Source organism: Orcinus orca, chromosome 9, assembly GCF_937001465.1.
Source record: "Orcinus orca chromosome 9, mOrcOrc1.1, whole genome shotgun sequence".
In the NCBI taxonomy this organism is placed as follows: Eukaryota; Metazoa; Chordata; class Mammalia; order Artiodactyla; family Delphinidae; genus Orcinus; species Orcinus orca.
The window spans coordinates 21665344-21682700 of NC_064567.1; the positions used below are offsets into that span (position 1 = coordinate 21665344).

General features: G+C 40.6%; 1 protein-coding gene across 1 annotated transcript; it reads left to right on the forward strand.

Annotated features, from left to right (window-relative positions):
- The first annotated feature begins 8165 nt into the window (after positions 1–8165).
- KLF14 (KLF transcription factor 14) lies at positions 8166–13670 on the forward strand. The gene has a single exon (XM_004272188.4). The coding sequence runs from the start codon at positions 10343–10345 to the stop codon at positions 11312–11314; it is 972 nt and encodes a 323-aa protein (XP_004272236.1). The 5' UTR covers positions 8166–10342; the 3' UTR covers positions 11315–13670.
- The last annotated feature ends 3687 nt before the right edge of the window (positions 13671–17357 follow it).

Here is a 17357-nt window from a genome sequence, read left to right on the forward strand (position 1 = left end):
CTCTCTCTTTCTGCACTCTCCTCAATCAATAATGATTTTAAATTTTGCCACAAGTTTTGCTGCATTTTGTCACCAGATTTTGTGTTCCTCACACCTTCCTCTTTGATTCATTTTTCATTTTCCTGAAATACATTGTTTAGTTATTCTTCCAGAGAGGGTGCTTGAGTGGTATATTTTCTGAACCCTTACATTTCTGAAAGTGTTTTTATTTTGCTCTCACACTTGAATGATGGGTTCACCTGGGTATAGAATTCTAAGTTCAAAATAATTTCCCCTCAGAACCTTGAAAGCTTTGCTCTACTGTCTCCCTAAATCCACTATTGCTGAAGAGAAGCTTTCCCTCCTAATGGCCACATACCCCACTGCTCTCCTCCTCAGGGACTAGAAAGCAGAATAAAAGGGGAATCCAACTGGATGTTCCCTGAGCTGCTTCCCCAACCCATGCCACTTCTTAATCACTCATTCATTCAGCAATTATTTCTTGTGCATATAATGTTCCAGGCTCTGTACTGGGATTTTTTAAATAAAATACTTCATGCACATAGAAAAGTATAGAGAATAAATAACACAGCAAACAGCAGCGTACGCACCACACATATTGACAAATCTTACCATTTTGCCTTATTTAATTCAGATTTAAAATAAATAAATAAAACACTAAAGAATCTGTTGAAATCTCGTTCCCTTTCCTCCCTCAACAGAGATAACTACTGCCTAAAATTTGTTGTTTATCCCACCCATTAATGGATTTTATTTTTAATATGTGGATGTATATGATGGATAATATATGGGTAAACAAAAATTAATAACTAATATTGTGCTTACTACCTGCCTACGGATGGTCTGATCACCTTACACATATTAACTGGTTGTCATTACAACCCAATGAAGTAGGTATTATTATTATCTCCTTTTTATAAATGAGGAGTAACTTAATAAAGGTCACATAGCTGGTGACCAGCTAAGTGACGGCACCAGAACCTGGCAGCCTGGCTGCAGAGTTTGTGCTATTAACAACTATAACATGTTAATTTAGAAGCAATTTCCATGTACTTAACCTTCATGTACAGGCTATCATGCCTTGCATTTTTATGAATATTTAGCTTGCTTCAAAAATTTGCAGCAAATGTTGCACTGAACATATTTGTAGCTGTCTCCTAGGGCTAAAGACAAGAGTTTCTCTAAGGTATATGCCAAGGCATGAAATTTCTAAGTCACAGGGTACTTACATCATCATCTTCACAAATTATTGTCAAATTGCTGCACCAACTTATATTCCTCCTTGTTAAAAGGGAGGGTCCTATGTCTTGTGCTGGGATTTGAATCTGACTTGTTAGTCTCCACGCATATTGCTGAACTATTGGGCCATTATACTATAGAACCTTCTATCACCTACTTTTTTCTGTCTTAATATAGACACCTCAGTCAAGCCTTTGCTCTCAGTCTCATTATGTAAAAATATTTACTGATTATTTACTATGTGCTAATTCTTCATGTCACTGGTTATTTTTTAAGGCTCACAACAGTACAGGCACTGAAAAGTATTTGAAATTAGTCAAATAAAGGCTCACCTGTTTTTCATAAGGTTATGTATACTTAGCTTAGGCTTGTAAATTAACATGAGCCTGAATGTAACATGAAAGAAGTTCAGCTGGATCTAAAATCTAAAAGAAACTGACAGCTAAGAACATAGGGGTTTTATTAAGAATTGAAATTGAATCTAAAACATTAGATTTAAATTATTAGATTATATCAAATAGAAAGTATTCAATGTTTATAATTTAATATAAACTGTTAGTTTAAAAATACTTTGATAATGACTTATTATCATTATACTAAAAATACTAAATAAAATAATTATATATGGCATTTGAGAAGCTACCAAGAGTTGGAATTCCTGTCCTCCAGGAATATACCTATAAAAATATATAACACTTTTTAAAAAATCCTTTTATCCTGTTGCTCAGCCAGGAATGCAGGCCAAACTGCAAAAGCATCAGACTCATACATCCAAATGCCTATTCAGCATCTCTACCATGTATGTCTACAAGGCACCTAAAAGTCTCCAAATACAAACCCCCACTTTCCACCTCCTATATCCTGCTTCTTCTCAAGTCTTCCTCATCTCAAAATACAAAGTATATTCTTCCAGTTGTTGGGCTGAAATCTTAGAGTCATTAGTGAGTCCTCACCATCTCTCCTACCCTATGTCCAACACATCAGCAAGCAGACATCCCTCACTCTAATGCAAAAGACATTCAGACTTGGACCACATCTCACCATCTTCACTGCCACCATTCTGGTCTAAAGTACTACCATCTTTTGCTTGGATTTCTGCAGTGGCTAACTAACCTGTCACCTGCTTCCAGTATCGCCCACACTCTAGTCTATTCTCCACACAGCAATCAGGGTGAACCTCTAAAAAGTAAGTCAGATCATATCACTGCTCAAAATCCTCCCTAAAACTTACCATATCATTTGTTATACTGGTTTTCAAGGTCCTACATGACCTGCCTCCCACTCACCCAGATCTCAGAACTCATTTAACTCTTACCATGCTCTTATCATCTCTTCCTCTTCACTTACTCTGCATCAGCCTTGTGTTGGCAGAATAATGGCTCCCCAAAGATGTCCAAATACCCAGAACCCATGACTATGTTATGCTATTATAGTAGTTAGACCAAAAGATGATGGAGGTTTGGATTAGGACACTGGAGGGAAAATAGACAATTGAATGGTCAAGGTACATTTTGAAGGTAGAATTAACCAAACATTAGGATGAGTTAGATGTGGGGGCTGATGGAGAGGGAGGTGTCAAGAATGACACCTGGTTTCCTGGCTTGAGGAACAGGATGTATGAAAGTGCTATTTGCTGAGACAGAGAAAAATACAGGAAGATTAGATTTGGGGGTAATAACCAATAAGTCAGCTTTTGAATATATTAAGTTTGAGACATCTATGAGACATCTCAGGAGGACTGGGTAGTTGTCAGTAGTCATAGGGATACAAAACTACCTGACATCTCTGGAAAATATGTCTGGTGTAAAGATTATAAGTTCATAAATTGTTGGTATATAGGTGTACCTAAGTCATGGAAAATGTTAAAAGTGGGTAGAGAGAATGGGTAGAATTGAGAGAAGAGGGCATTGTACAGAATTCTGCAGAACTTAAAATTTTAAAGGTTAGGTAAAGGAAGATAAATGAACAGTTAAGACTGAAAAGGAACAGTTAGAAAGACGGAAGAAAGCCCAAAAGAATGTAGTGCCACAGGAGCCAAAAGTATCTCAAGGATGACTCAACTGCCCTCAAAGATCTATTAATTTGAAGATTCGATTTAGCAACATGGGCCAATGTTGATCTTTTTTTTTTTTTTCTTTTTGAGAAAAGAGATTTTTTACTGTGATAAAATATACGTAACAAAATTTACCATTTTTAGGTATACAGTTCAGTGGCATTAAGTACATTCACATCGTTGTGAATCAATATTGATCTTAACAAAAAGAATTTCTGTAGCAAAGTAAGGGCTAAATATTGGAGCGATTTTAATAATACATGAGGGTATGGAAATGGTGACAGAGGACAGATAAGATATCCAACTCTTGAGAAATTTGGCTTTAAAGGGGAATATGGCTATGTGACAGTAGCTAGAGGAGATGGAGAGTCAAGGGGGGAGTTTTTTTAAATTGGAGATATTAGTCCATTATTGAATGTTGATTGAAATTATTCTGTAGAGAAGGAAAAACAGAAGATGATGGAGAGAGAAGAGATATGTTATCGTTTGTGGACCTTGAGAAACAAGAAGTAATGGGGCTATAACTCATGAGAATGGACTGGCCTTTGCCAAAAGTGGGGAAGGAGACTGGTAAAGATGCAATGGGTTTGCAATATTTCTGGGAATGTTGAATGTCTATTTGAGATTGGTAATCATGAATGGTGATACTAATCTGTCAGTTTATATATTCCTATTCATTTATTCCATATATATTTATAGAATGCCTACTATGTGCCTCCTTTGAACCACTTGTGACCAAAGGGGTAGACAGGTCATCCTTTCCAGGCTTTCAGGAACATCTCTTTGACGTTGCTCCTGGAAGCTTCTGAATAAGCTTGGGAGAGGTAACATTTCTGTAACATTTACTTCAAGCTGCAGTAAACACTACATTGAGGAATTACCCTTATTCTACTTTCCATTTCAAATAATCCTCCATTACTTCCAGAGCAAATTCCTAAGAGGTTACATAATATGCACTGGTTACAGATCAGCTCAAGTGATAGAACACCACCTATATAGAGACCCCAAAGTCTTCTCATCAACTTAAACAACTGATGCTCTGTCCATTATCCAGCGAATTCCTCAACCCCAAGAAACAAGAAAACTCCCCTCCCTATCCAGAGAAACTACCTATGTATAAGGCATCTCTTCCCTGCCACTTCCTCCAACTATGCTTCTTTTCATACAGAGGAATCTCTTGGGAGGCCCTTCCCAGAGGTTGAAGACTGTGTGTCTTCCACTGGAACTGGAAGAGCTCCTTCAGCAACCTCCAAATCAGTATTAGCACCCCAACCCCAAGCCCCTCATTTGCATTGCTTTTCCAAATTTCAAGAGGATCATCTAGACAATTTGCAGTGTAAGCGCCACATCCACAAATTAAGAAAAACGTAAGCAAACACTTACATTAAACACAGAGGCACCTCCTTTTTTTCAGAAAGAGCTTCCCTTAGGTGATCACCTACACAAAAGTAAATGCTACTTTTTCTGTACTGTTGGTAGGACAGATCCTGTCATCTATGGAAAGCACCCTTCTGAAAATTTAGTGTTTAAGAAGTCACAACGGAATTATGACATAGGACTGAATGACAATGGAAGCACTATTTTGAAACCTGTGGAATAGAGATAAAGCTTGGGAAATTTCTCTTCAAGGGGAATTTATAGCCCTAAGTTATATTTTTAAAAAAATAAGAAAAGGACTTCGCTTGTGGCGCAGTGGTTAAGAATCTTCCTGCCAGTGGAGGGGACACGGGTTCGAGCCCTGGTCCGGGAAGATTCCCACATGCTGTGGAGCAACTAAGCCCATGTGCCACAACTACTGAAACCCACGAGCCTAGAGCCTGTGAGCCACAACTACTGAGCCCACGTGCCACAACTACTGAAGCCTGTGCACCTAGAGCCTGTTCTCTGTAACAAAGAGAAGCCATCACAATGAGAAGCCTGCACACCACAAGGAAGAGTAGCCCCCACTCACCGCAGCTAGAGAAAGCCGGCGCACAGCAACGAAGACCCAACGCAGCCATAAATAAATAAATAAATTTATTCAAAAAGAAAAAATAAGAAAGATTGGAAATTAATGTGTTAGGTATTTAAGTTGAAAAACTTCTTTTAAAAAAGGTGTAACATGCTAAACTAGACAAAAGTGTGAGAGATTAATAAAAATAAATAAAATTAAATATATTTTAAAAGAAACGGATATGATCAGCAAAAGCTGACTATTTGAAAAGATTATAGACACACTTCTATAGGTTTGTCTTAAAGTGTAGACAAACTTCTGTTGTCTACATTTTAAGACAAACCTGTTAAGACAAAAAGAAAAAAAGAGAATTCACAAGTATGTAATATCAGGAATGAAAAGGAGGATATAACTACAGATACTGTAGAGAATTTTTAAATAATGAGGGAATGCTGTGAACCACATACCAAAATTTTAGAGGCTTAAATGTAATACCTAATTTTTAAAGAAAAAAAGTGAATTAACAAAGTTGACTCAAGAAGAAATAGAAAATCCAAATAAACTAATAATCATGAGAGAAACTGAACTGAATTTTCAAAATATAATTGTTTCACAGATGAGACTTACCAAACATTCAAGGAACAAATAATACCTATCTCATACAAACCGTTACAGAAAGTAGAAAAAGGGAAACCTCTAAATGCATTTTATGAGACTGGTATAAACATGGACAAAGGTAGCACAAGAAACGAAGATCATAAGCCAATATCATTTAGGAACATAGATCCTAAAATAAAAAGCACTTGCAAATTGCATGAAGTAGTGTATTAAAAAATAATAGTACATTATGGCAAAACAAGGTTTATGTCAAAGAATGCAAGGATAAATCTACGTTAGAAAAATCTATCAAAGTGACCCGTTATTTTAACATATCAAAGACAAAACCGATAATCATCTCAAAAGTTTTAGGAAAAGCACTTAACAAAATTCAATGTTCATTTCATGGTTTTAAAATATTCCTACTTCAAACTCAACTGGGATAGAAGGGAACTCCCTAACCTTATAAAGCGTTTCTACCAAAAACTTATAGCAACTACCATAAATAATGATGACGCATTAGAAACATTCTCAACGAGATAGAAATAGGAAAACAATGCTTGCTCTCATTCTTGCTATTTGATGTTATATTGGAGGTCCCAGCCCAGCCAATGACATAAGAAAAGGAGAAGGTATTAAGAGTATTATTTAAGGATAATATTATCTACATAAAAATACAAGAGAATTTACAAATAAACAGTAAGAAAGTTCAGCATATTTGCTAAAACAGGATTATTCCATGAGAATTCCCTGGCGGTCCAGTGGTTAGGACACTGCGCTCTTACTGCCAAGGGCCCGGGTTCAATTCCCAGTTGGGGAACTAAGATCCCACAAGCCACGTGGCACAGCCAAAAAAACCAGGATTATTCCAAAATCAGTAACTTTTCCAAACAGCAGCACTAACCAATTTAAAAATTTTTTAAAGGATCCCACTTGAAAAAGCAACAAAAACTGTAAGGTACTGAGGAATAAATCTAACAAAGAGGTACAAGCATTTTATACACAAAGTATAAAATGTTATGGAAGGATATGAGGAAATCAGAATAATATTAATGTATTGGATGACTCAGTTTTATAAAGATGTCATATCTCCCAAAATTTAACCTACAAATTTAACTCAGCAAAATACTGAGAAGATTTTTCAGTGGAAGTTGACAAACTGATACTAAAGTTAACATGGAAGAGCAGAAGTCCAAAAAATAGCTGGTACAGTTTTTTTAATGAACAAATGGAGGAAATGCCCTTCTATAGGTGAAGACTTATAATAAAGCCGTAATAATTAAAACTTTGTAGTACCGTCTCAGAATTGGTTTGATCAATAGAAAAGGACAAAGTAGGAATATATCCATGAATGTACGGAAATTTAATTTATAATCACAGTGGCATTACACATTAATGGGAGGAATGAAAGACTGTTTAGTAAATCAGGTCATGACAACAGGTTTTCCATGTGGAGGGAGGGAGAATAAAATTAAATTCCTACTTCACACCATTCCAAAAAATAAGTCCTGGACGGATCAATTTTACAAGTGTGGAAAAACAAAACTTTAAAACATTAAGGGAAAAAACACAGGAGGCTATCTTTGTGGCATCACGTGTGGAGAGTTGTCTTAATATGACATAAATGACACAAACTATAAAGAAGATCAGTGAATGACTACAGTTTAAATTTTCTATAGTTCAAAAGTTATTGGAAGTTAAAAGAGAAGTCACAGAATGAGACAATATAATGTTAATATATGTGAACTCCTACAAATCAAGAGGGAAAAAGATGAAAACATACACAGCCCACTGGATAAACGGATAAAGACTATGAAAAAACAAACCACAGACTCAGAAACCTTAATAACCAGTAAATATATGCTCAACCTCTTTGGCAGTGAGGGAAATCCAAATAAAGCGATGAGATACTGAGCTTTAAAAAAAAAAATCAAATTGTCAGAAATAAGAAAAGTCTGAATCTAGAAAGTAAGGGAAGGTCATGTGAGGGAAACAAGAACTCTCATACACCGCTGATGGGTGTATAAATTGGAGAACCATTTGGCAGTCTCTAATAAACTGCAAATGTGTGTGTAACCTAGCAATTCCCCATATAGGTAGACAGAGAAATTCTACCTACCTATAGAAGACACATGTACACATATGTTCATATTAGCATTGCCCTTAATACCAAAATATTGGCAGCAGCTTAAATATTCATCAATAGGGGAATGAATAAACCCAGCACGTTCACATGCATGGATCTACAATACAGCAATTAAAATGAATGCACTGGATTTATATTTATCAACATGGAAAGAATGAAAACATACCATGAAGAAAAAGAAAAAACAAGTCACAGAATATGCATAGTCCAACACCATACCTGTGCATTTAAAAAATCAAAACAGTACTCTGTATTTGTATGGGTTCATATGTAGTAAAAGTATAAAGCCTAGATTTAAAAGTTACATACCAAATTCGTGATAATGTTTGCCTTTGGAGAAAAGGGTGGAGAATGGTTTTGGGGAGGAGTGCAAAGGGACTTCAATTTTATCAGAAAGTTGAATAGTTCAATTAAAAAAAGAAACAGACCTGAAGCAGGTATGGCAAAATGCTAACATTTACCAATTACATGAGATAGGTGCATGGGTGCCTGTAATACTCTCTCTGCATTTTAAAATAGCTTTAGATTTTTTTCTAAATAATAATATTTTTAAAAAACAGCTAGTAAAGAATTCTATCTGATAGAATTTTAATATGTGTAGATAAAGAGTTAATTCTCTAAAATTTTGAAGCAAGCAGCTTTATAATAATTATCTGTTTTAGAATAGAATCTCCATAAAGATAACAAAGCTGACAAGATCATAAAACTACTGAAATGAATAAAGCAGATTCTATAAGTGTCAACATGGATAGTTCTCAAAATCATACTGAGGGGAAAAAGTAAGTTGCAAAATGATATGTACACTACTGTACCATTTATAAAGAAAATTTAAAATATATAAGCATGGACATATATTTACATATAATATATATAGGTAATTAGGTAATAAAGAATAATAACAATGCTGGAAGAATACACACTTTATGATACTGATTACCTAGGCAAGTAAGGAGAGAGAAAGGTGAATGGAACTGGGGAGGAAAATAAGGTGACATTCAACTCTATCTGGAATTATTAATAAAAATAAAAAACCTGAAGCAAATGTGACAAATATTTCACATTTGATTACCCTAAGAAGTAATACATGAATATTTGTTATTCTTGAGATATATGTATTTTTAATGTTCAAAAGAATAAGTACTGAAGAATTGCAAATAAACTGCACATAATTCAAAAATATGTAAGTGAAGCTTGTATACATCAAAAACGGTACGCTATGACTATTTTTAGAAATTATCCTGTTTGCTTTTCTGTGTTTTTAATTTTTTAAAATTCAAAAGAAGAAAAAAATGAAAGCAGTGAAGAAATGTAAACATATACATACATATATCTGATTATATAAAGAGAAAAACCTCCACAATCACAAAACGCCATATGAGCAATTCTATATAAATTGCTGCATTTTCTTATTTTTAATTTTTGTCAAGAGAAAAATAAAAGATGTTGCCTAATTGGAAACGTGACTTTCTATTATTAAAGTTGTGGGAATCCATTTTAATGTGTTTATCTCGCTGCTAGTCTATAATTTATATTACAGCGTGGAAATTTGTTTGTATGCCTGTGACAGGTTAAAGCAGTTTAAACATGCATTTTTCTTTCGTTGGTTGAATAGTTAAATCGTTACTCAAAGGATTTTAAGTTTCAATTTCAACCATGAGGGGATTCTTTGCTTTTTTTCAAGGTTAAAAATGTTTCTGGTTCAAAATGCTATTAATTAATGGCTACGTAGTGGCTCTATTTAGGGAATTGGTACGGACCCTGGGTTAGCAGTGGAACTGTTAGATGAGAAAACTTTTTTGATGAAGACTCGGGGATATTTTAAATTCGATCTGACAGCGGTAACAGAAGTGAAATGTAATTCCAGCCCGCTTAACTAACAATCGTAATTATGAATCGAAAGACATGTCAGGTATAAGCATTTTTTTCCCTTAAAAAAAAAGTTTCTCGGACTCCGCCGGACACCCAGCTGGCGGAGGACCAGCGGGCGAAGGGGGAGCGAAGCCGGCAGGCTGCCCAGAAGTTACGATCGGGGAGTTTTCTCTTTATTAAAATTACCTGGCTCACCAGAAGAGGCAAGAACGCGAAGACAAGATAATTTCTTAGGCTGTTAAAAATGACTTAGCCCGGTGGGCCGCGCGTTCCGAGGGGGTGTCCTGCGGCCGGGGCGGGTCCCGCCGCCCCCGCGGGCTCCGGTGCGTCAGGGGCGCGTCAGGCGGGGCGGGCGCCGCGCGGGCGGCGGCGGCGGGTGGCGGGCGGCGCGCACCGGGCCTCCTGCTTCTCGCTCCGAGGCTGCGGGACGGACGCTCCCGAGAACTCTCTCGCCCGCGGCCGGCCGCGCTCGGACGGCGCGCGCCGGCGGCCCGGCGGTGCCAGCATGTCGGCTGCCGTGGCGTGCCTGGACTACTTCGCCGCCGAGTGCTTGGTGTCCATGTCCGCGGGTGCCGTGGTTCACCGCCGCCTGCCGGACCCCGAGGGCGCGGGCGGAGCGGCAAGCTCGGAGGTGGGTGCGGCGCCGCCGGAGTCCGCTCTGCCGGGTCCGGGGCCACCGGGGCCCGTGTCGGTCCCCCCGTTCCCCCAGGTCCCCGCCCCCAGCCCCGGCGCGGGCGGCGCCGCGCCCCACCTGCTGGCTGCAAGCGTCTTGGCTGACTTGCGCGGCGGCTCTAGGGGGTGCTTTGGAGAGTACTCGGGGGAAGCTCTGCGCGCCTCGTCCGGTTCCTCCGACCCGACCCCGTGCTCCGGCCCGACCCTGTGCTCCAAGCTGATCCCGGCCACCAGCTCCGGACCCGAGCACTCCTCCCGCGCGCTCGCGGTCCCTGGCGCGCCAGCCATCCCGGGAGTGCCTGCCCACCCTGGCGCGGTCTCCGGCGTGGCCCCTGGGGCGGGCCCGGCCCCCGCCACGGGTCCAGGCCCCCGTCGGAGGCCAGTCACACCTGCTGCCAAGCGCCACCGCTGCCCCTTCCCGGGCTGCAACAAAGCTTATTACAAGTCATCACATCTGAAGTCCCACCAGCGCACCCACACGGGTGAGCGCCCTTTCTCCTGCGACTGGCTCGACTGCGACAAGAAGTTCACGCGCTCCGACGAGCTGGCCCGCCACTACAGGACGCACACGGGCGAGAAGCGCTTCTCCTGCCCCCTCTGCCCCAAGCAGTTCTCCCGGAGCGACCACTTGACCAAGCACGCCCGCCGCCACCCAGCCTATCATCCCGACATGATCGAGTACCGGGGGCGCCGTCGCACTCCCCGCGTCGACTCGCAACCCGCCAACCTGGTGGACAGCTCCGGCTCCGTCCCCGGGCAGGTGCTCAGCTTTACCACCTGCTTGTCTGACAGTCATTGCTGTTAGTTGTCCCCTCAAGGACGATCCCCCAGACCATTGTCCTTGCTTTCTTTCTGCCCATCCCTCTTTCCCAGAGTGATTAGACCAAGGCACAGACTGGCTTCTCCGCTCTGAGAGTGGGTCCAGGCAGGCACGTTGGACTCTGGGGAGGGACTGTGGGCCCGAAAATAGCAGGAATGCTTACAACACGTATAGCATCCAAAAAAGGGGGGTTTGCCTCAAGACAGCCCCAGGAACTGATAAGAAGGGATGAACCCCGGTACTCTCCAGAGTCCTGAAGAGTCTCCCTTCCATGGGAACCAGAGATGTGAAACTGGAATTCTCAGGTGCCTGAGGAGCTCTCAGTCTCAAAGGACTCTAGTGTCTTACCCATCCACCAGGGCGGACCTTGGAGAGGGTGTCAGGGGTGGCAGTCTTGGAAATGTCCAAGACTGGGATGGTGAGAGGCCTTTGGAAACAGAAATGATTTCTATTTCTGTAAACAGCAATGTTTACTAATGTATTTTTAGTGTATTTTAAACAGGGATCACAGGTTGATAGGAGATTGATATCCCCCACTCCCCAACTGCCCCAGCTACCTCTGCTAGGAGAGGCCATGTAAGAGTCCATGTGGATGTATGGCTGGGAGATGCTTCTTGGTGTCTGGGGGGTGGTGCGAGCCTGTTTGCAGGTCCTGTTGCAAGGGTTGGAACCCTGCACTTGTGTCGTAGCTTTTCTTCTAATTTGAAGTGCTACTTGGAGAAGTAACTTCCTGGCTCACTCGCAATGATATTGGTTTAAAAATTTGGAAACAATCATAAATGCACCAGAAATAAAAGGGTGATCCAGGCTAGTTCCCACTTCACCAAGAGGGCAAACCCAAGTGACAGTGGTTGAGATAGGTCCAAACCAAGACCTTTCAGAACCATTGTTAACGTTCAGGGAAATAGGGGTTTTGGGTCCCAGCTGGCCACACTCCCAAGTAACCTCAGGTGTGGTAGATTCTGTTCATTTCTTAGTGGCTAGCTAGGGGGTTATTTCCCTTGGGGTCTGTGCATTTTTGTTTCTGCAACAGGTGAGTTGGTGGTTTGGGGAGGGGAAGGTGGGAGCGGCTTCTTTCAAACAGCTAGCTGCTCTGGATTTGGGGAAGGGACAGCAAGGTGAAAGTTACTGTCAAATAGGAGGACCCTTCTCCCCTGACCTTGGAGCCCCTCCAAGTTACATCCTCAGGACCCCTCTCCCCCAGTGCAGGAACTGAGCATCACCAGTATTTATTTTTCTCTGTAAGTGTTTCTGCTGCTATGGATGAAATTGTTGGCCACTCTGCTTATGTATGTGTGAATGTGTATACATGTGACCCTTTCATTAGAGATGGGGCTGAAAGGCATTTCCTGCTCTGGTAAAGTCCTCTTTAGTCCCCTCCTGAATATCTTTTTATAGTCCACCAATCACGTTTGTGGAGGATGCCAGACTCTCAAAGGACCATAATAGGCATCTAGTTAAACAAACCTCTTTCCCCTGTTTTGCAGATGAAGGTACTGAAGGCTAGGTAAGCTCGAAGTCACATGCTGAGTTGCTGGCAAAAGCCATGACTAGAAATTAGTTATCTGGCCTTCTGAGTGACTCTTTCCCTCATGCTTAGTTACCCCATCTGGGCCCTTAGTCAAAGGGCACCACTCTCCTTTACTACCACCAGGATCCTCTCCTTCCCTATTCCCTATCATTTCTACGTTCCTTCATCTGTCCAGTCCCCGCTGAACCCTTTGCCTGTTGTGTTTAACCCCAAAGCCCTTTTCTTAGCAGGTTGGGTCCATTCCCTCCTTCCACACCATGTGGACTTAAAGTGGGAATGCCTCTTTAGCATCTTGGGAGAGACTTTACCTTTTGATCTGGTAGATAAATTTTCAATGCCAGTTTCTAGTCCTGGGCACTCTATCTTCCTTGAGAGAGTAAGTGATGTGAACACTGGGACTCTAATAAGTGCCCCTACACTAAGTGAAGGAAGGGTATTTAGGAAGGACTCAAAGGGTATGAAGAGGTTCAGTGTTTCCTGATGAGGACTAAGCAGGGTAGGTGGAGCTTTCCTTGAGTTACTTGTGGGAATAGGAGGCCCACAATTGTGAAGGTGGGTTTTGGTGGTGGAAAGAGTCCTCCCTTTGTTCGGTTTGTCTCCTCAGCTGGGACTTGATAGGAAGGGAACTCTGGGGCCCCCTTGAGGACTGTGATTTCCCTTTTGTCCCCTTCAGTAGAAGATCTACCATTGGGTAGGTGGACCGATGAAGCTAACAGGAGAGAGACTCCCACTGACCATTCTGGAATTGGGCTCGAGAAAGCGTGACTTTTCCAATCACCCTCTGATAAATAACTTTTGATTTTCAATCTCCCAAGTAGTGTCCTTATTTGAGTTCTTGTACCTTGGGGACTTTTGTCTGGGAAAGGCCTCTGACAAGCTAAATGTAGCATGTCTTTCAGTGACTTCTCCAAGGACTTGGGGTGGTGGGAAGGGAGACAGACAATGGTAATATTAGTAGGCTGATCTTTCTTAGCTTTGGTTATTGTTGTTACCCTTTTCACTCCAGTGGCCAGACAGCTCTTGAGGACCTGTTATTAGTGAAATACCTTGAAAGGGTCTTCCTAGTTTCATTAGTGTTTCTTTTGCTTCTTTTTGTTCATCAGATGGAGCTCAGCAAGTGAGTATGTCTGGGGTTTGGTTGTGGTCAATCTGAACCTCTGGGCTCTTGCCCGACTCCCACCATCCTGAGTTCTGATGTAGGAATGACCTAGTAACAGAATCTTTTAATAGAAGTCTTCCCGAAATCTGGGTTGGGAGCTGGGATTGAATTCCAGGTCAGACCTTGGGCATGAGAGAATTGGATCCCCTGCCCCTGCTGGGAGGGGATGAAGAGTACAGGCCTTGCCCCACCCACAGGGACAAGAATCTGTCATTTGTCCCTATTTCCCTATTCTCCTCCAAGTAGGAAACTGTATTGGAATATCACTCTTGGCCTCTGTCTCTACCTCTTACTTAATCTCCAAAGGAAGATTGTGTTCTCTGATGGAGACATACAGAAGAGGGTCATCATGTACAGACACACACACGCACACACACACACACACTCTCTCTCTCTCTCTCTCTCTTTCTTTCTAAGCTCTCTTCTCTCTTCTGTACCTCTGCCTGCAATATGTACCCACTCCACTCGGATCCAGCTTTCATATGGTAAGCACACCTCCTGAGGCCCAGGCCTGCTTTCCAGAGGCAGGTCTGAAGAGCACTTCTCTGTGTCTCCACTTTTGGAACAGCCATTCCCCCTTGCAGCTCCCCAGGTAAGTGTTTTCTTTCTATATTCTTTGGGTGAGTAATGCCAATAGGAGGAATTGGGAAGGGTGGGAAAGGCAGTGGAGGGTTGGTATTAGAAAGCCCAATTTTGGCTATAGGTACAGCCTCATCAACAAAATACTGATATTTTGATCCTCATTGGTCTGATTCTTGTATCTGTTACCTAGTTGATTGAGAACTTAGAAAGGAAATGGATATGATTAATTTTCCCCCTTAAGCCCCAACACATGCAAATATGCATTGGCTATTAAGTCTTGAGAAGTAGGCACTCTGGCTGGAATTAGTGGACCAAAATAAGATGTGTAGAGATGGAACATCTGGTTTGCAAGGGCACAGGTTTAGTGCTGTAGTGATCTTGGGCCTTTTAGTTCTTTGGCCTTTTCAAGTTCTAGCAGCTTATGGTAGCTAACGTCCATAGGCAAGTCATTATTTTTTTAGAGGTACTGGACATAGAGCTTTGCAAAAGTACAGGTCACTGTGGCTGATCTTGATTCACATAGATATAGTTGAGACAGGCTTGCTGCAGAAGGGAAAGGCACTATTGAATGGAAAAATTTGTGCTGCCATTTATTCTCAGCCAGAATTGCAGATGAGGACTTTAAGGAACTTAATGGCATAAGTTCCATGTGTACTTACAGCAAACTTGGGAGAGTCTAGCCCTTAAATTGTGCTGGAGATTAGCAGGTGGCATTAGGTTAGTTTCACCCAATTTGGGCTAATCTTGATGGAAGGGGCCAACTTCTTTAATTCACATGGGTATTCAGAGTCACCATGCATTTATGTCCCAAGTGCCTGATGTGTTGACTATATGAGCCCTGACGGGAATTTCAAGAACTCAAGTTGTGTGTTCAATCACAGAGGAATGGTGGATTTTAATCATAAACGTAAAAAGGGAAATGCAAATATTTGTTATATGGGGGTTTGGGGTAGAGAGAAGCAATGCTATTGTAATTCCAAAGGCTAGGAAGAGTATTAAAAAGTGTTGTGCCTGGATTCTTCTCTTCCTAGGAAGTAGGTCTCTTCAGGAAATCAAGTAAGAATTGTATTTGTTTCAAATATATGTTCAGGCCTTGAAGTCAAAATAGAAGCAGTGGGAGGGTGAAAAGTGAAGGAAGATAGGCCAGTTGATCTGGAGGAAGAAAAGGATTTCTTTAGAAGAAAGGTTGTGTTCTTAAAGGGCACAAAAAGTTGACAATACAAATGGGAAAATGAAAATGACGCAGAGCCAAATGATCTTACGATGGGACTAAAGAAGAGGGTGGTAATTTAGTCATTCCTTAATTAGAGGAGGTAATTAGAGCCCAAAGAGATATAACAGAAGAATGGAAGCAAGCTCTCAGAGAGAAAACAGAAATGCCCACTTCCACCAGGGATCTCAGATCCAGGGAAATATTGAGAGGTACCTACCTGAATCTGTAGAGAAAGCAATGGGAAATCATCCCATCAACCCTAAGATGGGTATATTAGAAGGTTAAAGAAAATATAGATGTATTACTTCTAACATTTTTAGCTTAGTCTCAGTGATATTATCATTGTAAATGGGAACACAAATATGCCTTGGAGAATGTACAGAGTTAGGCCTCTAAGGGAAAGCATAGGGTAGATGAGACACATGAAATATATTAAAGTAATTAATCAAATTAATAGAAATTAGGAAGAAAAAAGCATGATCATCTCAATTGGTTCCAAAACAAGTATTTGTTAAAACTCAACACCAATTTGTGATTTAATTTAAAAACACCTTAGCATGCTGTACAGCAGTAATTAACACACCATTGTAAATCAACTATACTTCAATAAAAGAATAATTAAAAATAAATAAAAAGTAAAAACACCTTAGCAAACTGGTAACAAAAATAATTCTTAAATTGATTAAAAAGTGTCTACCAAAAGCCTACAGAAAACATCAAACTTTGAAAGATTGCAGGAATTTCAGTTGGCCATGTGGTAAGATAGAAAGTTTCAACAAATTCCAGGTAGGCAGTCACATAAAAATACAATAAAAATCTTACCCAAAAATCCATGTATGGGGAAATATAAAAGCAAGCCCCTACATAACTCAGATAAAAGCGGCCATTACAAAAATTTAGAACTGAATGAAAACCAAAAGTACAAAACAGCAGAACTTCTGTGATGCAAGCAAACAGCACTGGGGGAGAAAGTACAGTTTATAGCCTTCAATTTTTTACTTAAAAAAAATTGGAAGTGAACGAACAAGCTTTCAACTCAGAAGAAAAGGAAAATAAATAACCCCAAAGAAAGTAGAAACAGATATTACCATGGGCAATGCATTCTCAGTAGAAAAGATATTGCCCCCAAGGGAGCGAAAATCGGTTCTTGAGGGCTGAAAAAAATGTTAGCTATTACAATGGTTGTGGCTCTTCAAAAGACCATACTACATAAACAGATACGTACTATATGTGTGGTTTAAGGTTGCGGGTTGCAGGGGGAAGAAAGTAGTGATTAAGGGAAAAGAGGTCTAAAAAGTTTCCTAGAGGGGTAATAATGAAAAAAGTTTGAAAAAACACTGCCATGGATAAAGGCAGAAGTTAGTGAAACAGAAAAAGAAAGTGAGTAGAGTGGTCTGAAACACTTTTTAAGAGCCTACTAAAAATAGATTTCTTTGGCAAATATTAAGAAAAAGGAGAGAAGGCACAAAAATTTATCAGGTATAAAAAAGGACATAAAATCATAATGCATGAGCAGATTTTCCTAATTATAAGAGAATAATAC

What these genes read in the sequence shown, in the direction of transcription:
- KLF14 (XM_004272188.4), top strand. Translation starts at nt 10,343, where the DNA reads ATGTCGGCTGCCGTGGCGTGCCTGGACTACTTCGCCGCCGAGTGCTTG.